Source organism: Chiloscyllium punctatum, chromosome 25 (assembly GCF_047496795.1).
Source record: "Chiloscyllium punctatum isolate Juve2018m chromosome 25, sChiPun1.3, whole genome shotgun sequence".
NCBI classification, from domain to species: domain Eukaryota; kingdom Metazoa; phylum Chordata; class Chondrichthyes; order Orectolobiformes; family Hemiscylliidae; genus Chiloscyllium; species Chiloscyllium punctatum.
Genome location: NC_092763.1, coordinates 87,687,139 through 87,714,544, shown reverse-complemented (window position 1 = coordinate 87,714,544; position 27,406 = coordinate 87,687,139). Strand labels below are relative to the sequence as shown.

Below are 27,406 nucleotides of genomic sequence, written 5' to 3'. Positions count from 1 at the left end.
AGCCAGGTTTTCTAGCAATTAAGGGCTGTACATCCTCCCTCTATATTGCCTTTTAAGTTACTTGCGGCACCTGCATGCTAACTTTTCATATTTCATACAAAGAAACACCCAGATTCCTCTGTACTGCACTTTTCTTGTAATATCTGTCTATTTTAATAATAGTCTATCTTTGACTCTTCCTATCAAAGTACAAGACCTCACACTTTTCTACATTAAACTCCATCTGCCAAGTTCTTGTCCGCTCACTCAAGCCCCTGCAAATTCCTATGCTGTCAATACAACATATCCTCCCACCTGTTCTTGTATCATCAGCAAATTGGATACTTTACATTCTTTCCCCTCATCCAAGTCATTAATATATACAGCAAATAATTGAGCCCCTAGGACTGATCATAGCAACATAGAAAATAGTAACAGGATACGCCATTTGGCCCTTCAAGCTAACTCCACCATTCATTGCAATCATGGATGATCATCTAGCTCAATAGCCTGCTCCTCCTTTTCCCTCATATTCTTTGATCTCTTGAACCCAAGTTGCTATATCTACCTTCTCCTTGAAATCATATAATGTTTTGCCCCTAACTGCTTTCCATGGTAGTGAATTCCATAGATTCATCACTCTCTAGGTGAAAACAATTCTCCTTATCTCAGTCCTAAATGGTTTACCCCATAATCTTAGTCTGTGACCCCTGGTTCTGGCCTCCCACAGCATCAGCAACATTCTTCCTGCATCTACCCTTTCTAGAGCTGTTAGAAATTTATAGGTTTCTATGAGATCCCTCTTTATTGTTCTGAACTCCAACAAATATAATCCTAACCAATTCAATCTCTCCTCATTAATCAGTACTACCCACCCAGGACTCAGTTTGGCAAACCGTCACTACATTCCCTCTAGAGCAAGAACATCCTTCCTCAGGTAAGGAGACCAGAATTTCACGCAGTAGTTTTGGTGTGGTCTCACCAAGGCCTTTCATAACTGCAGTGAAACATTCCTGCTCCTCTACTCGAATCCTCACTATGAAGGCCAGCGTACCATTTGTCTTGATCACCTGTGGTCCTGCAAGCTCACCTTTGGTGACTGGTGTATGAGGACATCCTGGTCTTGTTGCACAATTCCCTTCTCTCAATTTGTAGCTACTTAGATAATAATCTGCCTTCCTGAGTTTGCTACACATTGCACTATATATGCTAAGCATTTACCCAATTACTCAGCTTGTCCAAATCGCACTCAATTATAACATAAGAGCGAGGAGCAGGAGTAGACAATTCAGCCCCATGAGCTGGCTCCTCCACTTAATACAATTAAGGCTGAACTCATCTTGGCCTCAACTTCACTTTCCCCAACTAACCCTTCATCTAATTCTGGGTCCACTGTTTTTTGACATTATATACATGATTTGGATGTGAATATAGGAGGTATGGTTAGTAAATTTGCAGATGACACCAAAATTGATGGTACGGTGGACAACAAAAAAAGGTTACTGCAGAGTACAAGAGGACTTTGATCAGATGGGTTGAGGAGTGCAGATGGAGTTTAATTTAGATAAATGTGAGATCCTATGTTTGTACTTAATGGCAAGGTCCTGGGGAGTGTTGCCAATCAAAGAGACATAGTTCCTTGAAAGCAGAATCGCAGGCAGACAGGGTGGTGAAGAAGGTGTTTAGGACGCTTACCTTTTTTGGTCAGTGCATTGAATATAAGAGTTGGGAGGTCATGTTGCAGCTGCACAAGATATTGGTGAGGGTACTTTTGGAATACTGTGTTCAATTTTGGTTTCCTTCTTTTAGGAAAGATGTTGTTAAACATAGAACAAAGAACCGTACAGCGCAGAACAGGCCCTTCAGCCCACGATGTTGTGCCAAAGATTAATCCTAATCTAATCTAAAATAACATAACCTATGCGCCCCTCAATTCAGTGCTGTCCAAGAGTATGTGCAGCAGTCGCTTAAATGTCCCTAATGACTCTGCTTCCACCACCATCGCTGGCAACGCATTCCATGCATTCATAACTCTACTTAAAGAACCTACCTCTGATGTATCCTCTACCTTCCTCCTAATATGTTTAAACTATGACCCCTCAAGGCAGTCAGTCCTGCCACAGGGAAAAGTCTGGCTATTAACTCTATCCTTGTATACCTCAGTCACCTCTTTTCCTCCTTCTCTCCAGAGAGAAAAGTCTGAGCTTAGTCAGCCTCTCTTCATAAGGCAAGCCCTCCAGTCCAGGCAGCATCCTGGTAAAACTTCTTTGCACCCTCACCAAAGCGTCCGTATCTTTCCTATAGTAGGGCGACCAGAACTAGACACAGTATTCCAAGTGTGGCCTTACCAGGGACTTGTAGAGCTGTAGCAAAACCTCGCGGCTCTTAAACTCGATCCCCCTGTTAATGAAAGCCAAAACACCGTATGCTTTCTTAACAACCCTATCCACTTAGGTGGCAACTTTGAGGGATCTATGTACTTGCACACCCAGAGCCATCTGTTCCTCCATCTTCCAAGAATCCTGTCTTTAATCCTATATTCCGCATTCAAGTTTGACCTTCCAAAATGCATCACTTCGCATTTATCCAAGTTGAACGCCATCTGCCATTTCTCAGCCCAGCTCTGCATCCTGGCTATGTTGCACTGCAGCTTGCAGTAGCCCTCTGTATTATCGACGACACCTCCACCCTTTGTGTCATCTGCAAATTTACTAACTCACCTCTCAATCTCCTCATCCAAGTCATTTATAAAAACTACAAAGAGAAGGGTCCCAAGAACAGAGCCTGCGGAACCCCTCTCACCACTGACCTCCAGGCAGAATACTTTCCATCTACAACCACTCTCTGCCTTCTGTCAGCTAACCAATTCTGAATCCAGATAGCCAAATCTGCCTGAATCCCATACCTACCATGGGGAACCTTATCAAATGCTTTGCTGAAGTCCATATACACTACATCCACTGCTCGACCTTCATTGACCTATCTTATACCTCCTTAAAGAACTCAGTAAGATTTGTGAGGCATGACCTTCCCCTCACAAAGCCATGCTGACTGCTTTTAATCACGCTATGCTTTTCCAAATAGTCATAAATCCTACCCCTCAGAATTCTTTCCAAAACCTTGCTAACCACGGATATAAGACTGACTGGTCTGTAATTGCCAGGGATTTCCCTATTCCCCTTCTTGAAAAGAGGAACAACATTTGTCTCCCTCCAATCTTCCGGTACAACCCCCATGGAGTGTGAGGACGCAAAGATCTTCGCCAGTGGCTTAGCAACCTCCTTTCTCGCTTCCGGAGTAACCTAGGATAAACCTGGTCTGTCTCTGGGAACTTATAAAATTTCCAGTACATCAACTTCATTAATCTTGATCTGTTCAAGGCTGTTTCCCGGCTCCTCAATGTTCTCATTCACAATAATGTCCCTTTTCTTAGTGAAAACCGAAGCAAAAAGCTCATTTAGAGCTTCCCCTATCTGCTCAGACTCTACGCACAATTTCTCTACACTATTCCTGACCAGCCCTACCTTCTCCCTGAGCATTCCCTTATTCCTCACGTATGAGTAAAATGCCTTTGGGTTCTCCCTAATCCTTCCTGCCAAGCCTTTACGTGCCCCCTCCTGGCTCTCTTCGGTCCATTTCTGAGCTCCTTTCTAGTCAGCCTGTAATCCTCTAAAGCTGTGCTAGATCCTTGCTTTCTCCGTAAGCTGCCTCCTTCCTTTTGATGAGAAGCTCCTCTGTTCTCATCATCCAAGGCACCTTAATCTTATCCCTTCTTGCCTAACTCAGAGGAACAAATTTGTGCGTCACCCACAACAACAGATTCTTAAACAGTTTGCACATGTCTGTTGTGGAACAATTTCTGTGGAACAATTGCTCCCAGTCTGTACTTCCCAACTCCTGTCTGATAGTGTCATCATTTTCTTTTCCCCAAATAAATATCTTCCCTTGGTAACTGCTCCTTTCCCACTTCAAGGCTGTGGTAAATGTGAGGCAATTGTGGTCACCAAAGTGTTCCCCCAACATGAGATCTGAAACCTGTTCTGGCTCATTGCCAAGCACCAAATGCAATATGGCCTCTCCCCTCGTTGGCCTGTCACCGTACTGAGTAAGGAAACCCTCCTGAACACACTGACAGAAACGGCTCCATCCAAACCATCTGCACTAAGGAGGTTCCAGTCAATATTGGGAAAGTTGAAGTCATCCATAACAACAACTCTGTTGCATCTGCATTTTTCCCAAATCTGCCGGCCTATGAGTTCTTCAATCTCCCTCCTGCTATAGGGGGTCTGTAGAAAACCCCCAATGAAGTGGCTGCTCCCCGCTGTTCCTAATTTCCACCCAGACTTTCTTGATAACCTTCCTTGAGAACCTTCATTTCTGTAGCTGTGATGCACTCTCTGATTAGCAATGCTACACCCCCTTCTCTTTTTCCATCCTCCCTGTTCAATATTCTAAATCCTGGAACATTTAGCAACCATTCCTGCCCCTGTGAAACCCACGTTTTCGGTGTGGCAACACCATCATAAACCCAAGTACTGATCCATGCTCTAAGTTCATCACTCTTATTTCTGACACTCCTTCTGTTAAAGCAGACACACTTTAACCAATCCCTTTGTTTCATCACGTGAAAATTCTTTCTGATAGATTCACTACATCCTGTCACTGCCCCATCTACAACTATCCCCCTCTCAGATATGTAGCTCTGGTTCCCACCCCCCATAAACTTGAAAGGGTTCAGAAAAGATTTACAAGGATATTACCTGGTGGGCCTGAAGTAGGATCACTGATTGTTTCTCACAAAGGGTCACGAACTCTGTAAATACATTGTTCCAAAGTGCGATGGACTTTGAGTGAATTTGTGGGTTGGAGGCTTTGACCTATAGGGAGAGGCTGGGGCTATATTCCCTAGAGCTTTGGAGGCTGAGGGTGACCTTATAGAGGTTTGTAAAATCAAGAGGGGCATGGATAGGGTGAATAGCGAAAGTATTTTCCCCAGAATGGGGGAATCCAAAACTAGAGGGAATAGGTTTCAAGTGAGAGAGGAAAGATTTAGAATGTAGAACAGTACAGTACAGTACAGGCCCTTTGGCCCTCGTTGTTGTGCTGGCCTTTTACTGTATTCTAAGATCAGACTAACCTACATGTACTTCATTGTACTATTTTCCATGTGCCTATCCAAAAGTCACTTAAATGTCTCTACTACCACTGCTGGCATTGCATTCCATGCACCCACCACTCTGAGTAAAGAACCTACTTTTGACATCACCCCTAAACTTCCCTCCAGTCACCTTAAAAGTATGCCACCTCATGATAGACATTTCCGCCATGGGAAAAAAATCTCTGGCTATCCACTCTATCTATGCCTCTCAACATCTCAAGTCATCTCTCATCCTTCTTCACTCCAATGAGAAAAACCCTAGCTCACTCAATGTTTCTTAATAAGACATGCCGTCCAGACCAGGCAGCATCCTCGTAAATCTCTGTGCACCCTCTTGAAAGCTTTCACATCATTCCTAAACATCCAGAACTGAAAACAATATTCCAAGTGTGATCTAACCAGGGCTCTCCAGAGCTTCAGCATAACCTTGTGGCTCTTAAACTCAATCCTCCTGATAATAAAAGCCAACACACCATATGCCTTCTTCAGAATCCTATCAACCTGGGTGGCAATTTTGAGGGGTCTTGGACATGAACCCCAGGATCCTTCTGTCTTCCATGCTGCCAAAAATCCTGCCTTTAACCCTGTATTCTGCATTCAATTTCGACCTTCCAAAGTGAACAATTTCACACTTTTCCAGGTTGAGCTCCATCTGTCACTAATCAGCCCAGTTCTGCATCCTGTCAATGTCCTGTTGCAACCTACCATAGCCCTTCACACTATCCACAACTCCACCTAGCTTTGTGTCATCCGCCAACTTACTGACCCACCTTTTCACTTCCTCATCCAAGTCATTTATAAAAATCAGAGTGCAGAGGTCCCTGTGGAACACCACTGGGCACCAACTCCAGGCTGCAAACGTTCCATCAACCACCTTTGTCTTCTATGGGCCAGCTAATTCTGTATCCAGATAGACAGGTTTCCCTGTATCGCTTCCCCCCTTACTTTCTGAATTTAAAAAGGACCTAAAGGGCAACCTTTTCATGCAGAGAGTGGTTTGTATATGTAGTGGTGGAGCTGGTACAATTACAATATTCAAGCATGGGTATATGAATAAGGGAGTTTAGAGGGATATGGGGCAAATCTGGCAAATGGGACTATGTTAATTTAGGTTGACTGCTTGTCACGGATGAGTTGGACCAAAGAGTCTCTTTCCATGCTGTATGACTCTAATTAAACATCTATCCATCTCCACAAATTCACTCAAAGTCCATCGCACTTTGGAACAATGTATTTACAGAGTTTGTGACCCTTCGTGAGAAACAATCAGCGATCCTACTTCAGGCCCACCAGGTAATGGTAAAACTAGACGAAGTGTATTGATTAAATCAGAAAAAGTGAAAATGAGCAGATGAATAAAGCACCAATGCTGAGGGACAGGTTCAAGTGTACTGGTCCACATAAAAGTTTTACATACAATGCATGGAGTGTAAGGATTAAATAAAGTGAGCTGCAGGCTCAAATTCAAACTTATTTTTTATTCATTCACGGGATGAGGGCATCGCTGGCTAGGCTAGCATTTATTCCTCATCCCTAATTGCCCAGAGGGCAGTTAAGAGTCAACCACGTTGTTGTGGGTCTGGAGTCACGTGTAGGCCTGACCAGGTAAAGATAGCAGTTTTCTTCCCTAAAAGACATTAGTGAACCAGATGGGTTTTTCCCGACAATGGGTGCACGGATTCATTAAACTCTTAATTCCAGATATTTATTGAATTCAAATTCCACCATCTGCCATGGTGGGATTCAAACCCAGGTCCCCAGAACAATTCCTACGTGTCTGGATTAACAATCCAGCAATAATGCCACCAAGCTATTACCTCCTCTTGAGGGAAATTATAATATAGTAGCCAGCATTGAGACATGGCTGCAAGATGGTTGGGACTGAAAACCAAATCTACTAGGTTATAAGATTTACGGAATGCACAGGGAAAATGGCAAAGATAACATAGATTAGGAGAGGCAGACAAACGCAGAAAGGTAGTGAAATCTGGAGGGTGTCTGGGACAGTTTCCTACAGCAAGATGCTCTGGATACAACAAGGGACAAGCAATATTACATTCAGTGATGATTAGTGAACCGATTTAATTAGTAACCTAATTGTGCATGAACATATATCAAGTATTGATCATAACATGATTGAGTTCAATGCTGCGTTTGAAAGCAAAAAGCACAAATCAGCTCCTAGTATTTTAAATTTAGGGAAGGCTGACTTTGATGAGATGAGATGAGATACAGACTGTCCATGGTAAACTAGGAAATTCTGCTCGTGGGTAAAACAATTGAAGAAGAATGAAGCATGTTTAAAGAAGAATTTAAACAGTACAAAACCAGTTTATACCCCTGAGAGGGAACAGAAAAAAACAGGCATGGACCCTAAAGAAAAAAGGCACAGTATAAATTTTTTTAAAAAGAGCTTGAAAAATGCAAAAAATAATGATTGAACTTGCCAAATGGGAAAGATAGAAAGACAAGCAAAGGGCCACAAAGTAGCTTATAAGAGCTACTGAAAGGGATTATGAAACGCAACTTGCAAGGGATATCAAAATCAATAAGAATAAATGTGGTCAGGGCCAATGTTGATTCACTAAAGACTGAAAGTAGGGATATTGTCAATGACTATGTGGAAATGGCAGACAAGTTGGATAATTATGGATTAGTGGTGCTGGAAGAGCACAGCAGTTCAGGCAGCATCCAAGGAGCTTCGAAATCAACGTTTTGGGCCCGAAACGTTGATTTCGAAGCTCCTTGGATGCTGTCTGAACTGCTGTGCTCTTCCAGCACCACTAATCCAGAATCTGGTTTCCAGCATCTGCAGTCATTGTTTTTACCAAGTTGGATAATTACTTTGCCTCAATATTTACTGTAGAATTTCCAGCCTGCTGAAAGATCCAAGAAAAAAATTAGTAGTGGGTTGGGGACAGGAAATAAATAAAATTAACATAAGCAAAGCATAGATATTGAGGAAATTAATTGAAGTAGAGATTGACTTATCCCCAGAACCTGACAGTTTCCATCTCCGGGTGTTCAAGGAAGGGGGGGGGGGGGGGGGGGGGTGGGGGGTGGTGGTTGGTGGCATATTACACCTGCCCTAATGATAATCTTTGAGTTCCCTAGCTGCAGGAACTATCCCTCTGGAATAGAAAATAGGACCATTTACTCGCTTTTTAAGCAGGGCAAAATAGGAAGACTGGGGAATTACAGACCGGTTAGCCTAACATTTGGAGATTGGTGAAATCTATCATCAAGGACAGGGTAACTGAACACCTCAAAAAGTTTTCAGTTAATCAGAGAGAACCAGCATAGTTTCATGACTGGTAGATTTGCCTGACAAATGTTATGAAACTTTTTTTTGAAGAGGTGACTAAGGTAATGGCCAGGGGAATATCTATGGATGTAAGAACATAAAAATAAGAGCAAAAGTAAACCATCTGGCCGGAGGAGCCTGTACTGCCATATTAGGTTTAGTGATGAATAGTGAACCAATTTAATTCGTGACCTAATTGTGCATGAACGTGTATCAGGTAGTGATCATAACAAGATTTAGTTCAATGTAGATTGAATTCAAAAAGAATAGATTAGATTCCCTACAGTATGGAAACAGGCCCTTTAGCCCAAACCGACCCTCCGAAGAGTAACCCACCCAGACCCATTCCCCTACCCTATAATTACCCCTGACGAACCCACCTAATACTATGGGGAAGTTAGCATGGCCAATTCACCTGGCCTGCACATCTTTGGATTGTGGGAGGAAACCCATGCAGACATGGGGCGGATATGCAAACTCCACACAGAGAGTTGCCCGCACAGGGACTCGAACCCGGCTCCCTGGCACTGTGAGGCAGCAGTGCTAACCACAGAGCCACCATGCTATCCCTCATGGCTGATCTTTTTGTAGACTCAGCTTCACTTGCCCAGTCGCTCACCATAACCCTTAATTCCTTTACTGTTCAAAAATCTATCTTTGCCCTAAAAACATTCAACAAGGTTCACTGGGTAGGGACTTCCACAGAAGAAGTTTCTTCTCAACTCAGTCCTAAATCTAGTTTGACCCACCAATAGAAACAATCTCTCTGCTTCTATCTCATCTATTCTCTTCATAATTAGTTTTGGAACTGTAGAAGGGGATAGAAGGGGGTCCTCTTGTGTTTGTCATTTATATAAAAAATTTGGATGAGAATGTAGAAGGCATGGTTAGTAAGTTTGTGGACCGCACTAAATTTGGTGACATAATAGACAGTGAAGAATTCTAAGATTACAAAGGGATCTTAATCAAATGGATCAATGGACTGAAAATGGCAGATGGAGTTCAATCTTGATAAATATGAGATATAGTATTTTGGTACATCAAACAATGGTAGGGCTTATACAATTAATGGTAGGGGGTTAGGTAGTGTTGTAGAACAGAGGGACCTAGGCTGGCAGGTAGACACTTCTTTAAAGTTTGTGTCACATATACACTGGGTGGTTAAAAAGGAATTTGGCAGGCTTGTCTTCATTGCTTAATCCTTTTCGTATTGGAATTGGGAAGTCTTGTTGAGGTTGTACAGGACATTGGTGGGGCCTCTTCTTGGAAAACGTGTCCAGTTCTGGTCGCCCTGTCACAGAAAGGATATTATCCAGCTGGAGAGGGTTCAGAAGAGATTTACCAGGATGTTGCCAGGTATGGAAGGTTTGAATTATAAAGGAAGACTGGATAGGCTGGGACATTTTTCACTGGAATGTAGGAGGCAACCTGATAAAAGTTTATAAAATAATGAGAGGTGTTAATGTTAGTTGTCTTTTCCCTAGGATGAGGGATTTCACGGCTACAGGGCACATTTTTAAGGTCAGAGGAGAAAGATTTAAAAAAGACATGAATGGCAAATTTTTTACACAGAGAGTGTCTCGTGTGTAGAATGAACTTCCTGAGGAGGTGGTGGGTACAGGTACAGTGATAGCATTTAGAAGACATTTGGGTAGTTACATAAATAGGAAAAGTTTGGAGGGTTGTAGGCCAGGAGCAAGCAGGTGGGATTAGTTTAGTTTGGAATTATATTCAGAATGGACAGGTTCAACTGAAATATCTGTTTATATGCTGTATGACTCTTTGACTGTAGGTTTCTGTAAATACCCCCTAATTGTTCTAAGTTGTTTATATGGACTTCCAGAAGTAATTTGATAAAGTTCCACATAAGAGACTGTTATCTAAGGTAGAAACCCATGGAATTGTGGACAAATTACTGACATGGAAATTGGTTGAGTGGCAGGCAACAAAAAGTTGTAATAGTGGGTAGGTACTCAAATTGGTGTCCCACATGGATGTGTGTTAAGGGCTCTAATATTTCACATTGTTTATTAAAATCTTGAAGGCTCTTATGGTGCAGTAGTAGTGCCCCTACCTTTGAGCCAGGAGGCCCAGGTTCAAGTCCAGAGGTGTGTAATAGCATTCCTCAACAGGTTGATCAGAAAATACCTTATTTGGCATGATTGCTCAGTGGTTCGCACTGCTGCCTCACAGGGCCAGGGATCTGGGTTCCACCCTACCCTCAGGCGACTGTGTGGAGTTTGCACATTCAGACCACATTTGGAGTATTGTGTCTAGTTTTGGGCCCCATATCTCAGAAATAATGTACTGGCCCTGGAGTATGTTCAGAGGAGGTTCATGAGAATGGTCCCAGGAATGAAAAGCTTAACATATAAGGAATATTTGAGGACTTTGGGTCTCTACTCGGTGGAGCTCAGAAGGATCTGAATGAAGCTTACAGAATGCTGAAAGGCCTTGGACAGAGTGAATGTTCGGAACATGTTTCCATTGGTAGGAGAGACTATGGCCCTGATGGCACAGCCTTAGAGTAAAGACAAGACTTTTTAGAACAGAGATAAGGAGAAACTTTTTTCAGAGAGTGATGAATCGATGGAATTCACCGCCACAGAAGGCTGTGGAGGCTAGGTCATTGAGTGTATTTAAGACGGAGACAGATAGGTTGTTGATTGTCAAGGGGATGAAGTATTTTGGGGAGAAAACAGGAGATTGGGGCTGAGGAACTTATCAGCCATGATTGAATGGTGGAGTAGACTCAATGGTCTAATTTCTGCTCCTACTCTTATGGTCTTATTCTACCCACATCTATGTGGGTTTCCTCCGGGTAATCCCGTTTCCTCCCACAATCCAAATTTATGCAAATTAGGTGGATTGCCCATGCTAAATTACCCATATGCTCAGGCATGTGTAGGTTAAGTGCATTAGCCATGGGAAATACAGGGTTACAGGGGTAGAGAAATGGGTCTGGGTGGGATGCTCTTCAGAGAGAGTAGGCATGGACTTATTGGGCTGAATAGCCTGTTTCTACACTATAGGGGTTTAATGATATTGGTAAAGAAAGTCATATATTCATATCTGATGTCACAAAGTTAGGCGGCATTGTATACTGTGTAGATGATAGTATAAAATTATGAAGATATGTTGATAGAGTAAGTGCATGGACAAAACTATGTCAGATGGAGTTCATTGCAAACAAGTGTGAGGTTATCCATCTTGGACCAATAAAGGATAGACCAGGGTACTTTCTAGTTGGTATGAAGTTAGATACAGTGGATGAGCAAAGACACTTGGGGGCTCAGTTGCATAGATCTTTATAATGCTATGAACAAGCCATGAAAATAATCAAGTAAACTAACGGAATACTGGCCTTTATATTTGGAGTATAAAGATACTGAAGTTATGCTGCAGTTATACAGAACCCTGGTTAGATCCCTCTTGGAATACTGAAAGCAGATCTAGGCACCACACCTTAGGAAGGATATATTGGCCTTGGAGGGAGTGCAATGTAAGTTTATAAGAATGATACATGGACATAAGAGATTAAGTTATGAGGAGAGTTTAAACAAATGAGGCCTATTTTGTCTAGACTTTAGAAGGTTAAAGGTGATGTGTTTGAAGTATTCAAGATATCAGTGAGAAAAGGCAGGTAGATAAAGATAAACTATTTCCATTGGTTGGAGATTCTAGAACTAGGGACATAGTCTAAAATTAGGGCTAGACTATTCAGGAGAGACATTAATTGATGCTGGATCAGTTGTTAATTTTAAACCTGAGATAGCTAATTGTTTATTAAGCAAAGGTGTGAAGGAATATGGGCCAAAGGCAGATATGTAGAGTTAGGCTACAGATCAATCATGTTCATGGAACAGAGTTGAGGGCTGAATGTTACTATGTAATTCCTCCTCATCTCTGTTCTAAATCTGCTACCCTTTACCCCAAAACTGTGACCTCTTGTTCTGGATTGCCCCATGTGAGGAAAAATCCTTTCCACTTCAATCCTTTACATAAAAATGTGTTGCTGGAAAAATGCAGCAGGTCAGGCAGCATCAAAGGAGCAGGAGAATCAACGTTTCGGGCATAAGCCCTTCTTCAGGAATGAGGAGGGTGTGCCAAGCAGGCTAAGATAAAAGGTAGAGAGGAGGGACTTGGGGGAGGGGCGTTGGGAATGCAATAGGTGGAAGGAGGTCAAAGTGAGGGTGATAGACCGGAGAGAGGGTGGGGGCGGAGAGGTCGGGAAGAAGATTGCAGATCAAGAAGGCGGTGCTGAGTCCGAGGGTTGGGATGAGAAAAGGTGGGGGGAGGGGAAATGAGAAAGCTGGAATCCGGAGTGTGGGGGTAAGTACATGAAAGTTTTTGGTACTTACTATCTTACTAAATAAGGGGGTGCCCATTTAAAACAGAGATGAGGAAACTTTTTTTTTCTGAGGGTTGAGTCTTTGGAATTAATTTCTTCAAAAGACAGTGGGTGCAAAATCTTTGAATATTTTTAAGACAAAAAGTGGATAGATTCTTAACAAAAACAAAGAACTGTGGATGCTGGAAATCTGAAACAAAAACAGAAAGTGCTGGAGAAACCCAGTAAGTCTAGCAGCATCTGTGCAGATAAAGCAATGTGAACATTTCAGATCCAGTGAACCTTCTTCAGAACGTTAACTCTGCTATTTCTCCTCCACAGATGCTTCCAGACTTGCTAAGTTTCTGCAGCTATTTCTGTTTCTGTTGTAGATAAATACTTGAATATTATGGGTGTGAAAGATTATCATGGATATTTAGGGACGTGGAATTGAGATTAAAATCAGATCAGCCATAATTTTTGATTTGATTTGATTTATTATTGTCACATGTACTGAGATACAATGAGAAACATTGCACTGCATGCGAACCAGACAAATCATACCTTACATAAGTACATTCGGGTAATGGAACAGAATGCAGTATATGGTGTTACAGCTACAGAGAGGGTTGTCACAAAGCTAGTCCTTTTTATTTCTAAAAGCTGTTCCTTGGCTCAAGGATACTCTGTCCTTGATTTTTTTCAGAGGGGTAATAAACCAGGCCGGGCTCCGATCAGACTGGTTTGGTACAGAGATGAAAAGGATTCTGAGAGGTCTTTTGTTTAAATGTAAACAGATGAGACTTCAGGCCAAAGTGGTCATGTTTTAGAAGTGACCTGTAGAATGAAAGGGGAGCGGCCAGCTCTCTAGCTGAGCATTTAGTTTAGTCCAGAACTGGTAGGGAGTTCAACAGTGAGCTGTGTGGAAACTCTCTCTTCTGCCCTTCTAACTTCAACCGTAAGCATCTGACCCTTTTTTTTTGTACTGTGTTTTAAAGGGGGGTTGCTTATATTTGGAACAGCGTACTTAAGTCTAGTTTGGATAGACTGAGTTCTGTAGGGATTCTTTATTCTGTTCTTCATGTTTCATTGTGTAATTTTGTGAATAAATGTTTTGTCTGTTTTAACCTGGTGGTCAACCTTGCTAACTTAATCCAGGTAATCTTCACTGTACACTTACTGAAACAAATTGCAAAGTTATTGTCTGGGCTGCCTGCTTAAGAATGTTTTCAGTGGTCTGGCCTAGTCCATAACAGGATGCAGAAAAAGATCAACTCTAATCTATTGATTGGTGGAGCAGGCTCAAAGGACCGAATGGCTTACTCTTGTTCCTTTGTTAGCATGATTGTATGTTTGTAGCATTACCATCAGCTTGAATCGTAATAAAGGCAAATTAAATATTGTTGTTTATTACAAGGGGAATGAAATCTAAAATATAATATAAATATAAAAGTCGAGACGTATTGCTATAGTCAGCAGAGCGTTGTCAGACTGAATCTGGCGCACTGTGTATGCTTTTGGTCTCCTTTACATTAAAGATATGACTGTTGAAAGAAGATTCGCTCAGCGGATGGCTGAGTTGAAGCAGGGCTTATCTCATGAGGAAAGATTGGACCTGCTGGGCCAATATATATTGCAGTTTAAAAGAATGAGACATGATTTTATTGAAACATATTACATCCTGAGTGGACTTAACAGAGTTAATGATGAAAGCATTTCCTCTTATGGGAATAAATAGAATTAGTTTAACAATTGTCTTGTTGGAGATGAGAAGAAACATTTTCTCTGAGGATTTTGAGTCTGTAGGACTCATCGTCAGACAGTGGTGCAGGCAATGATTGAATATTTTAAAGGCAGCAATAGATTGGTTCTTGATCAACATGAGAGTCGCAGGTTAGCAGAGGTAGATAGGAATGTGGAGTTGAGGCCACAATCAAACCTGATATGATCTCAACGAAAAACAGAGCAGGCTAAAGAGACCAAACAACCTATTCTTTACAATTCTAATGTTCATATCACTAAGGTTATTAAGCTGTGACACACGATGTAATAGTTTTGGTGTCCAGCACAGTTTGATGTGTGTGAAATGTTTGTATCTCTTTTTTACACAGACAGCTGCACTGAGAGCTGTGGGTAATATCGTAACCGGCACTGATGAGCAGACGCAGATCATATTGAATTGTGATGTACTCTCCCACTTCCCAAACCTTCTCACTCACCCAAAGGAAAAGATCAATAAGGTAACACACTACTAGTTACTTTGTAGCTGATAGCTTGTTCCATATCTCCAGCCCCCAGGACTGGCCCCTCCATGCCCTCCCTTGGCCCCCAGAACTGGCCCATGTGCCCACACTCTATCTCTTTGGGTGCGGTGGGCAATGCTGCACCCTGCCACCACCACCACAACTGCCCTGGGACTTGCTGATTTTATGACAGAGAATTTCTGCAGAGTCTAATCCAATTCTTCTTGGTTATTTGGACCAATTTACTTGCCAGTTGGAGTTTTTGGATTACAAGTAGGAACTCAGGTAGATTCCTCTCCCTCAATTTCCCTCAAACTGTTTCAACAGCTTTGGTGTTAATCTGATTGAAAGTACCTTACCCAATTCAGAGTTAGTGCTAAATATTTGTAAAAGTTTGTTTTACTCTAAAGTGAAGACACAGTTGCCATTTGTGAGAAAATGTGAGGTAATACATTTTGTTAGGAGAAACATGAAGAGACAATACAGGCTCAATGGTACAACTTTGAGAAGGGAGAGGGATTTAAGTGCATAATTCTTTGAAGGTAGCCAGGCAAATTGAATAGGTTGGTAGAGTAGATTATTCGGTAAAAACAATGACTGCAGATGCTGGAAACCAGATTCTGGATTAGTGGTGCTGGAAGAGCACAGCAGTTCAGGCAGCATCCAAGTAGCTTCGAAATCGATGTTTCGGGCAAAAGCCCTTCATCAGGAATAAAGGCAGTGAGCCTGAAGCGTGGAGAGATAAGCTAGAGGAGGGTGCCCGAAACGTCGATTTCGAAGCTACTTGGATGCTGCCTGAACTGCTATGCTCTTCCAGCACCACTAATCCAGAATCTGGTAGATTAGATTAGATTACTTACAGTGTGGAAACAGGCCCTTCAGCCCAACAAGTCCACAAAAATGTGCAGGTTAGGTGAATTGGCCATGCTAAATTGCCCGTAGTGTTAGGTAAGGGATAGATGTAGGGGTATGGGTGGGTTGCGCTTTGGCGGGGCGGTGTGGACTTGTTGGGCCGAAGGGCCTGTTTCCACACTAAGTAATCTAATCTAACCGACCCTCCAAAGAGCAACCCACCCAGACCCATTCCCCTACACCTAACACTATGGGCAATTTAGCATGGCCCATTCACCTAACCTGCACATTTTTTGGACTGTGGGAGGAAACCGGAGCACCCGGAGGAAACCCACGCAGACACCGAGAGAATGTGCAAACCCCACACAGGCAGTTGCCTGAGGTGGGAATTGAACCCAGGTCTCTGGTGCTGAGAGGCAGCAGTGCGAAGCACTGTGCCACCGTGCCGCCCAAGGCTTCGGTTTATAAATAGAAGCATAGAGTATAAAAACAAGGAAGTGATGCTACACCTCAACAAATTGTTGGTCAGGTCACATTTGGAGTATTGTATTGAGTTCTGGGCACCTTATTTATGGAAGGATGTTAATGCATTGAAGACAATGCAAGGAAATTTACTGAAATTATATGAGGAATGAGAGATTTTAGATTCAAGGTAAGATTAGAAACATTGGGCCTATTGTCCTTGCAGCAGAGAAGATTAAGAGGTGATCTGATTGGGGTGTTCAAAGTTATGAATAATTTTTACTGAGTAAAGAAGGATATTCTGTTTCCAGCTGGTTGCTGTGTCAGTTACGAGGGGTCACAATTTCAAGGTTGTCAGCAAGACAGCTGAGAGTGAGATGAGGAGAAATGTCTTTACTGAGAGAGTTGTTAGGATTTGGAATGCGCTGTCTGGAAGGGTGGTGGAGGCAAAATCCATAGGAGTTTCAAAAACAGCTGGATATATATTTGAAGGCGATAGGGCTGTAGAATGGGATTAGCTGAGTAGCTCTTTTGGGAGCTGGTACAGATGTGATGGGTTGAATGGCCTCCTGTACTGTAAAATATAATGATTCCTTTTCAACTTCTGATTTATCTAATATCAATAAGTCATTCTGGCAATATTTGATGTAATGCGACCTGAACTGTACTAATGTTGTGTCTAGGAAGCAGTGTGGTTCCTTTCAAATGTCACAGCTGGAAACCAGCAGCAAGTGCAGTCGGTCATTGACGCTGGGCTCATTCCCATGATCATTCATCATCTCACCAAAGTAAGTAACTTCCTGGTGGGTCAACCTGCATGACTGGATTTTTTTTTTAAACTAAGCATTTTTGTTTCTGTATTATGGGGCTGTTACCCTGCCTACATGAATACCTGCTCAGTGATGTGTCCAGCGTAATCAGTTATACTACCATTTCCTGGCCAAGCAAACAATCGTCTACTCAAATGTGCCTACAGATAATGCCCTCTGCTCTGAGGGAACACTGGGCACTTGAGGATTCAGATTGAGAAAACGCTATACTGTTGGAGGTTAGTATTGAGGGATCTCTGCATTTGAGGGGTCAGTGCTGAGGAAGTGATGCACTGTGGAAGGGTCAGTGCTAAGGGACTACTGCAGTCTCGGAGAGTCAGATCTGAGACAATATTGGACTATCAGAGAGAGAGTTAATCTAAACAATGAAATACTGTGGAAGCTGGAAATATAAAAGAAACATAAAACACTGGAGAAACTCAACCAGCCTGGCTGCATCTATGGAAAGTCTGTCTCCATAGATTGAGGTAAAAACAATGACTGTAGATGCTGGAAAGCAAATACTGGATTAGTGGTGCTGGAAGAGCACAGCAGTTCAGGCAGCATCCAACGAGCAGCGAAATCGACGTTTAGGGCAAAAGCCCTTCATCAGGAATAAAGGCAGTGAGCCTGAAGCATGGAGAGATAAGCTAGAGGAGGGTGGGGGTGGGGAGAGAATAGCATAGAAGAGCTTCAGAGCAGAGGAAATGACCTGGGAGTTGCAGTGGGAGAGGGACTCCCTGAGATTCTTGTAGAGAGAGGAGGAAGAAGAATGGAATATAAAAGTAAGGAATTTTTGCTGCAGCTATACAGGGTATATATAAGACCAGAATACTGTATTTAGTTCAGAGTTAGGTTTAGCAGTTCCAGAAAGTAGCTCACCATCTTCTCCAGGACAACTAGGGATGGTGAATAAATGTAGACTGGCCAGCGATGCCCACAATCTCGAATTATTTAAGAAAAACCACAACTGATCAATCGTGATCTTATTAAATGGTGGAAGAGGCTAGAGGAGCCATATGGCCTACTCCTGCTCCTAATTTATAAATTCAAATAAGTGCAAATTATGTCTCTTCTCTGGTTACATCAGGTTTTAATTATCCTGAGTTATTTTATACCTTATGAAGATTGAGTTTGATTTATTCTTTCTCTTCCAGACCTTAACAGTTTTGATTTTTTTTAACATCAGTAAGAAGTCACACGGCACCAGACTCCTTTGTCAGGTGAGAGAAGCAAAGAGAAGCTCAGAATATATAGGCGGAGAGATAATGGCAAGTCTGGGTCTGTGCGCTTCTCTCCACTTCACCTGACAAAGAAGCTTGTGACTTCACATAAACCTTTGAACCTGGTGCTGTGTGACTTCTGACTTTAGATTAGAGTGGTGCTGGAAAAGCACAGCAGGTCAGGCAGCATCCAAGGAGCAGGAAAATCAAAGTTTCGGGCAAAAGCCCTTACTTCTGACGTTGTCCCTCCCAGTCCAACACCTGCACATCCACACCATTTTTCACACTAATGTTGGATTGGAGCAAGCTTCTGAACCAGCTATGTGTAAAAGGGGTTCAAGCCATTTGCGATGTGTTTTTTTTGTGATTAAATACTCAATAACTAGCCACAAATTATTGTTATCTCTCCTTCTAGGGAGATTTTGGGACTCAGAAAGAAGCAGCATGGGCCATCAGTAACCTGACAATTAGTGGGAGAAAGGAACAGGTAACTGCACTTTTTGGTTATGCCAATGCACCAGCACATTTAGAGGCGATGCTTGTAGCTGAATGCATAACCCAGTAGATCTCATGGAGCTGTACATCCTTCATTATCCTCATCACACAGTTCTAGGAAGAATGCAACATAACATTAACACAATAGTCAGCTGGAAAAAGAAATCCTACAATCTGTCTTTAATCTGGTTATGATGTTTAATTTTCATACAATGCACACAGTGCATTTCAAATACAAAAACATATTTTAATTTTGAACATTAGCTTTGGTTTCTGGATTGCCATTCTGCCATCAATTCCCCATATAGGTATGGATATTTATTACATTAAGAGTTTTTTACTTGTTGCTTTCCAGGTTGAATATCTCGTACAGCAGAATGTTATCCCTCCTTTCTGTAAATTGCTTGGTGTGAAAGATCCTCAGGTGATTCAGGTGGTTCTTGATGGTCTAAATAACATTCTGAAAGTGGCTGGTTCTGACACGAATACTTTAGTTGAAATGATAGAGGAGTGTGGAGGTAAGTGAAATGCTTTCAATATCACCTGTTTCAGATCAAACTATATCTCAAGACTAAAATATTTAACTCCCTTAAACTTCCCAGGACTTGAAAAAATTGAAGCTTTGCAACAGCATGAGAATGAGGACATCTATAAGCTTGCCTTTGAGATCATCGACCACTACTTTTGTGGTGAAGAGGTGAGAAAGTTTGTAATCATTGCATCATCTCATAGAAATGTTGTGCTCATTAATTTTGCTAATTTTACAGGTACATACAACATACAGGCAAGGAGCAGCAGAAGGTTGTTTAGCCTCACAACCCTGCTGTCATTTAATAAGATTATGGCTGATTTTGATCGTAACCTTTAGACTACATTATCTACCCCTGACAGCCTTTCATCCCTTTACAAGTAACTGTCCTCCTCTGCCTTAAAAGGCTCAAAGCCTCTGCTTTTCAAGACCAAAGACTCACGATCTTCTGAGAGACAAAAATTTCCCCTCATCTCTGTTTTACGTGGGTGATCTGTTATTTCCAAACAGTGACCCCTAGTTCTAGTTCGACAAGAGGAAGCATCCTTGGACAAAGGATTTTGGTGCAGAACTAAGCCATTTGATTTATTATGTTTTTTTTCATCATTTACTGAGATTGTACCTGATTTAATAATACTCAACTCCACTTGTCTGCCTTTTCCCCATAAACCACTGATTAAAAATCTGTCTGTGTCAGCCTTGAATATAGTTAATGACCCAGACTCAACAACCCTCTGTGGTAAAGAATTCCACTGATTCATTTCCCTTTGAGAGAAGAAGTGACTGAATGTGAAATGACAAATATCTCTGGGGATCAGTAAAGAAAAACAAACAGTTCAGTGCTGTTCCACAGCTGACCCTGGGAGACCTCATGATCAGATCTATACTCGCCAGCTGGGAGTGATCAGTGACAATTTCAGAGCCTGATCAGCTAAGTGTTTGATTTAAGAACTTATAACTTATGGATCTTCATTTTCTTTTGTAATTCTATAATTGTGAATGAGGTGAATGTACATTTTTTTATGTTTTACTGAGATCTAACCCTGGTTAAATTTTTAATATAAAAGATAAGTGTTAAGTTATTGCAGAACAGTGTTTTCAATAGCCTGACTCTGCTAATGCTGAGTTTTTGAGAAAGTGTGTTGTGGTTATTTTTTGAGTATATTCTGCATCTGTACATTGTTAAGGTACAAAGATGACCTTTAGTAGAGTGATGTGCTTTGCCTGTCAGATGTGGGAGATTAGGGGGCATTTCAATGTTCCTGACTATTATGTCTCTTGGAAGAGTTTGGTTGCAAATCCTATCACATCACATGGATTGGTTGGAGTGGCAGTTGAGGTAATGAAGAGCCAGGGATATGATGGGCAGCAGTTTCAGGAAGGTAGAAAAACCACGGCTACAGTCAGGTAGATGGGTTACAGCAAGGAGAGGTAGGAGTGATGGGCACATAGTGCAGAGATTTCCTGTGGCTGTCCCCATCTCAAACAAGTATGGATACTGTGGGACTGCTAGCCTCTCAGGGCAATATTGCATGGACAGTCAAGTTTCTGGTACCATGACTGGCTCTACTGTAATGTGAGGGATGTTAGATTCCAAGTGATCGATTGTGATGGGGACTGTCTAGTCAGGAACACAGACAAATGTTGCTACGGTCAACAGCAAGACATCAGAATGGTGTGTTGTCTCCTTGGGATCAAGGATATCTTGGAGAGGTGCAGAATATTTTCAAAGGAGAGAGTGACCAGCTGAAAGTTGTTGTATACGTTGCTACCAATGACATAGGAAGAGAAAGGTATGAGGTTCTGCAGAGACAATATAGGAAGCTAGGCAGGAGGTTAAAAAGTAGGTCCTCAAGGGTAGTGATTATCTGGATTACTCCCAGTGCCATGTGCTACTGAGAGTAGGAATAGGAGGATAGGGCAGATGAATGCGTGGCTGAGGAGCTGGTGCAAGGGGCAGGGATTCACTTTTTTTAGATCATTGGGATTTCTTCTGGGATAGAAGTGACCTGTACAAGAAGGACTGGTTGCACCTGAATTGGAATGGGACCAATATTCTGGTGGGAAGATTTGCTAGGAGGCCTTCAAAATAAGATCATGAGAGTTCAGAGCGAGTATGATCCTGTTAGTGTGAAGGGCAAGACTGGCAGATGTAGGGAATGTTGGATGGCTAGAAAATGGTGGCAAAAACAGAAGTTGTTGGAAAAGCACAGCAGATCCAGCAGTATCGATGGAGAGAAATCAGAGTTAACGTTTTTGGTCCAGTGACTCTTCCTCAGAACTGATAGTAGCCAGGCAAAAATCAGTTTATATGCAAAAGATAGGGTAGGGAGAGGGGCTAAGGAGTTAACGATAGGAGGAGATAGAGCCCAAAGAGAGAGAAGAACAGTTGGACCGACAAATGAGTGGATAATGATCTGGCTAAGAGAGTGAATCGCTGTTAATGGGGACTGTTAGAAATTGAGGCTCTGGTCAAGAAAAAGAAGGAAGCGTATGTCAAACAGACAGCTGTGATTGGTTGAATCCCTAGAAAGCTATAAGGGCAGTAGGTGTATACTTAAGAGGGAAATCAGGAGCACAAAAAGGGGACATGAGATAACTTTGGCAAATAGAGTTAAGTAGAATCCAAAAAGATCCTACAAATACATTAAGGACAAAAGAGTAACTAGGAAGAGATTAGGGCCCCTTAAAGATCAACAAGGCTGTCTTTGTCTAGAACCACAGGAGATGGGTGAGACACTAAATGAGTATTTCACATCCGTTTTTACTGTGGAGAAAGACGTGGAAGCTAGAGGACTTAAATGAATAGTGATATTTTGGAAAGTATTAAGTTAGGTGGATTGGTCGTGCTAAATTGTCTATAGTGTCCAGGGATGTAAAGATGAGGTGAATTAGCCATTATAAGTGTAGAGTTTTAGGAAAATGGTAGTGGGGTGGGTCGGGGTGGGACGTTGTTTGGAGGGCTGGTGTGGATTTGATGGGCTGAATAGCCTGCTTCCACTCTGTAGAGACTGTATGATTCTATGTCCATATTACAGAAGAGAAGATGCTGGACATCTTAAAACACATAAAGGCGATTAAATCACTGGGACCTGATCAGGTATATCCTAGAACGCTATGTGAAGGTAGGGAATGGATTGCAGAGCACCTTGCTGAGATATTTGCATCATCGATAGTCACGGGTGAGATACTAAAAGACTGGAGGTTGGCGAATATGGTGCCATTATTTAAGAAAGGTTGTAAGGAAAAGCTGGGAACTATAGACAGATGAGCCTGACCTCAGTGGTGGATAAGTTGTTTGAGGGGATTCTGACGGATTTGTAAAGGCAAGGATTGATTAGGGATATTCAACATGGCATTGTGCAGAGGAAGTTGTGTTTCACTAACTTGATTGAGTTTTTTGAAGAAGTGGCAAAGAAATTGATGAAGGCAGAGATGTAGACGTTGCCGATATGGACTTCAAGGCATTTGACAAGATTCCATGTGGTAGACTGGTTAGCAAGATTAGATCACATTGATTAGAGAGAGCATTTCGATTACAAAATTGGCTTGAAAGTATGAGACATAGAACATAGAAAAGTACAGCACAGTACAGGCCCTTCGGTCCACGATGTTGTGCCGAGGATTAATCTTAATGTAAAATAAAATAACCTAACCTACACACCCCTCAACTCACTGCTATCCATGTGCATGTCCAGCAGTCGCTTAAATGTCCCCAATGACTCTGCTTCCACTACCACAGCTGGCAACACATTCCATGCATTCACAACTCTCTGTGTAAAGAACCTACCTCTGACGTCTCCTTTATACCTCCTCCTAATATATTCAAACTATGACCCCTCGTACCAGTCAATCCTGCCCTGGGGAAAAGTCTCTGGCTATTGACTCTATCTATTCCACTCATTAGCTTGTATACCTCGATCAGGTCTCCTCTCTTCCTCTTTCTCTCCAGTGAGAAAAGTCCGAGCTTATACACCTTGCTTCATAAGGCAAGCCGTCCAGTCCAGGCAGCATCCTGGTAAAACTTCTTTACACCCGCTCCAAAACCTCTATATCTTTCCTATAGTAGGGTGACCAGAACTGGACACAATATTCCCAGTGTGGTCTCACCAGTCACTTGTAGAGCTGTAGCAAAACCTCGTGGCTCTTAAACTCAATCCCCCTGTTAATAAAAGCCAAAACACCATATGCTTTCTTAACAACCCTCTCCACTTGGGTGGCAACTTTGTGGGATCTATGCACTTGGACACCAATATCCCTCTGTTCCTCCACACTGCCAAGAATCCTGTCTTTAATCCTATATTCAGCATTCAAGTTTGACCTTCCAAAATGCATCACTTCGCATTTATCCAGGTGGAACTCCATCTGCCATTTCTCAGACCAGCTCTGCTTCCTGTCTATGTTATGCTGCAGCCTACAATAACCCTCGATACTATCAGCAGCACCTCCAACCTGAATGTCATCTGCAAATTTACTAACACACCCCTTAACCTCCTCATCCAAGTCATTTATAAAAACTACAAAGAGCAGAGGCCCTCAAACACAGCCCTGCGGGACACCACTCAACACTGACCTCCAGGCAGAATACCTTCCATCTACAACCACTCTCTACCTTCTGTTAGCTAACCAATTCTAATTCAAGAGAGCCAAATTTTCCTGTATCCCATACTTCCTGACTGTATGAATGAGCCTACCATGGGGAACATTATCAAACGCCTTGCTGAAGTCCATATACACCACATCCACTGCCCGACCTTTGTCAACCTGTCTTGACACCTCATCAAAGAATTCAATAAGATCGGCGAGGCATGATTGCCTCTCACAAAGCCATGCTAAGCACTTTTAATCATGCTATGCCTTTTCCAAATAGTCATAAATCCCATCCTCAGAATTCTTTCCAAAACCTTGCTGGCCACAGATGTAAGACTGACTGGTCTGTAATTGCCAGGGATTTCCCTATTGCCTTTCTTGTAAAGAGGAACAACATTCGCCTCCTTCCAATCCTCCAGTAAGACTCCCATGGAGAGTGAGGACGCAAAGATCTTCGCCAGTGGCTTAGCAATCTCCTTTCTCGCTTCCGGAGCAACCTAGGATAAACCTGGTCTGTCTCTGGGAACTTATAAAATTTCCAGTACATCAACTTCAGCAATCTTGATCTGTTCAAGGCTGTTTCCCGGCTCCTCAAAGTTCTCATTCACAACAAGGTCCCTTTCCTTATTGAAAACCGAAGGAAAAAACTCATTTAGAGCTTCCCCTATCTGCTCAGACTCCACGCACAAGTTCTCTACGCTATCCCTGACTGGCCCTACCTTTTCCCTGATCATTCTCTTATTCCTCACGTATCAGTAAAATGCCTTTTGGTTCTCCCTAATCCTTCCTGCCAAGCCTTTTTTGTGCACCCCCCCACTCCCGGCTCTCCTCAGTCCATTTCTGAGCTCCTTTCTAGTAAGCCTGTAATCCTCTAAAGCTGTGCTAGATCCTTGCATCCTCTACCTTACATAAGATGCCTTCTTCCTTTTGATGAGAAGCTCCTCTGTTCTTGTCATCCAAGGTTCCTTAATCTTACCCCTTCTTACCTGTCTCAGAGGAACAAATTCATGCATCACTCGTAACAACTGCTCCTTAAATAGTCTCCACATGTCTGTTGTGCCCTTTCTGTGGAACAATTGCTCCCAATCTGTAATTCCCAACTCCTGTCTGATAGTGTCATAATTTCCTTTTCGCCAATTAAATATTTTCCCCTGGTAACTGCTCCTTTCCCTCTCCAAGGCTATGGTAAATGTGAGGTAGTTGTGGTCACTGTCAGCAAAGTGTACTCGCACCGCGAGAGCTGACACCTGTCCTGGCTCTTTGCCGAACACCAAATCCAAAATGGCCTCTCCCCTTGTCGGCCTGTTTACATACTGAGTAAGGAAACCCTCCTGAACACACCTGACAAAAACGGCTCCATCCAAACCATCTGCACTAAGGAGGTTCCAGTCAATATTGGGAAAGTTGAAGTCACCCATAACAGCAACCCTGCTACATTTGCATTTTTCCAAAATCTGCTGGCTCTGAGTTCTTCGATCTCTCTATTGCTATTTGGGGGGTCTGTAGAAAACCCCCAATGAGGTGGCTGTTCCCTTGCTGCTCCTAACTTCCACCCATACTGACTCAGTAGACAAACCTTCCTTGAGAACCTTCATTTCTGTAGCTATGATGCACTCTCTGATTAGCAAAGCTCCCCCCCATTCTTTGTAAATGTTCAAAACTCTGGAACATCTAGCAACCATTCCTGCCCCTGTGAAACCCATGTCTTCGTTATGGCCGCAACATCATAGCTGCAATTACTGATCCATGCTCTAAGTTCATCACTCTTATTTCTGACACTCCTTGCAATAAAGCAGACACACTTTAACTGATCCCTTTATTTCATCACATGAAAAACCTCCCTGATATATTCACTACATCTTGTCACTGCCCCATCCTCTACCCTCTTCTCAGATATGTAGCTCTGGTTCCCACCCCGCTGCCAACAGAGACAAGGGTGGTGGTGGAGTGTTGTTTTTCAGGCAGGTGGTATGTGACCAGTGGAGTGCCATAAGGATCAGTGTGGGGACCACTGCTTTTCATCATTTATATCAGTGAGTTGGATGTGAACAGAGGAGTTATGGTTAGTAAGTTTACAGATGACACCAAAATTGGAGGTGTAGTGGACAGTGATGAAGGTTATCTCAGGGTACAATGCGATCTTGATCAGATGCACCAATAGGTCATGGTTTGGCAGATGGTGTTTAATTTAGATAAATGTGAGATGTTGCATTTTGATAAGGCAGATCAGGGCAGAACTTATGCACTTAATGGTAAAGTTCTGCCCAGTGTTGCCAAACAAAGAGACCTTGGTGCAGGTTCATAGTTCCTTGAAAGTGAACTCGCAGAGTGGTGAAGAAGGCATTTGGCACGCTTGCCTTCATTGGTCAGTGTATTGAGTATAGGAGTTGGAAGTTCATGTTGCAGCTGTACAGGACATTAGTGAGGCCACTTTTAGAATGCTGCCTTCAATTCTGGTCTCCATGCAATAGGAAAGATATTGGAACAAATTACTATAGATGTTGGATTCTGTATGGGAAACAAAAAGTGCTGGAGATCACAGCAGGCCAGGCAGCATCCATGGAGAGAAAGCAAGCTATCATTTCAAGTCTAGATAACTCTTCATCAGAGCTTGCTTTCTCTCTATAGATGCTGCCTGACCTGCTGTGATCTCCAGCACATTTTGTTTTCAGTGTAGAAAAGATATTATTGAACTTAAAAGGAATCAGAAAAGATTTACAAAGATATTGCTGGGATTGGAAGGTTTGAGCTATGGGGAGAGACTGAAAGGCTGGGGCTTTTTTCTCTGGAGCATTGGAGGCTGAGGGATGACTTTCTAGAACATAGAACATAGAACAATACAGCACAGAACAGGCCCTTCGGCCCACGATGTTGTGCCGAACTTCTATCCTAGATTAAGCACCCATCCATGTACCTATCCAAATGCCGCTTAAAGGTCGTCAATGATTCTGACTCTACCACTCCCACGGGCAGCGCATTCCATGCCCCCACCACTCTCTGGGTAAAGAACCCACCCCTGACATCTCCCCTATACCTTCCACCCCTCACCTTAAATTTATGTCCCCTTGTAACACTCTGTTGTACCCGGGGAAAAGTCTCTGACTGTCTACTCTATCTATTCCCCTGATCATCTCATAAATCTCTATCAAGTCACCCCTCATCCTTCGCCGTTCCAACGAGAAAAGGCCGAGAACTCTCAAGCTATCCTCGTACGACCTATTCTCCATTCCGGGCAACATCCTGGTAAATCTTCTCTGCACCCTCTCCAAAGCTTCCACATCTTTCCTAAAGTGAGGCGACCAGAACTGCACACAGTACTCCAAATGTGGCCTAACCAAAGTCCTGTACAGCTGCAACATCACTTCACGACTCTTGAATTCAATCCCTCTGCTAATGAATGATAATACACCATAGGCCTTCTAACAAACTCTA

At 42.6% G+C, this 27,406-nt stretch overlaps 1 protein-coding gene across 2 annotated transcripts in view; it reads left to right on the top strand.

Moving 5' to 3' along the window:
- The window catches only part of LOC140496101 (importin subunit alpha-4-like), a 125,809-nt gene that overhangs the window by 88,785 nt on the left and 9,618 nt on the right, over window positions 1-27,406 (top strand). For both annotated transcript variants that reach the window (XM_072595662.1, XM_072595663.1), the window contains 5 exons: window positions 14,883-15,011; window positions 17,012-17,116; window positions 18,776-18,847; window positions 19,211-19,373; window positions 19,458-19,552. In XM_072595662.1, the coding sequence (XP_072451763.1) occupies window positions 14,883-15,011; window positions 17,012-17,116; window positions 18,776-18,847; window positions 19,211-19,373; window positions 19,458-19,552 (564 nt within the window). The remainder of the gene's footprint in view (window positions 1-14,882; window positions 15,012-17,011; window positions 17,117-18,775; window positions 18,848-19,210; window positions 19,374-19,457; window positions 19,553-27,406) is intronic.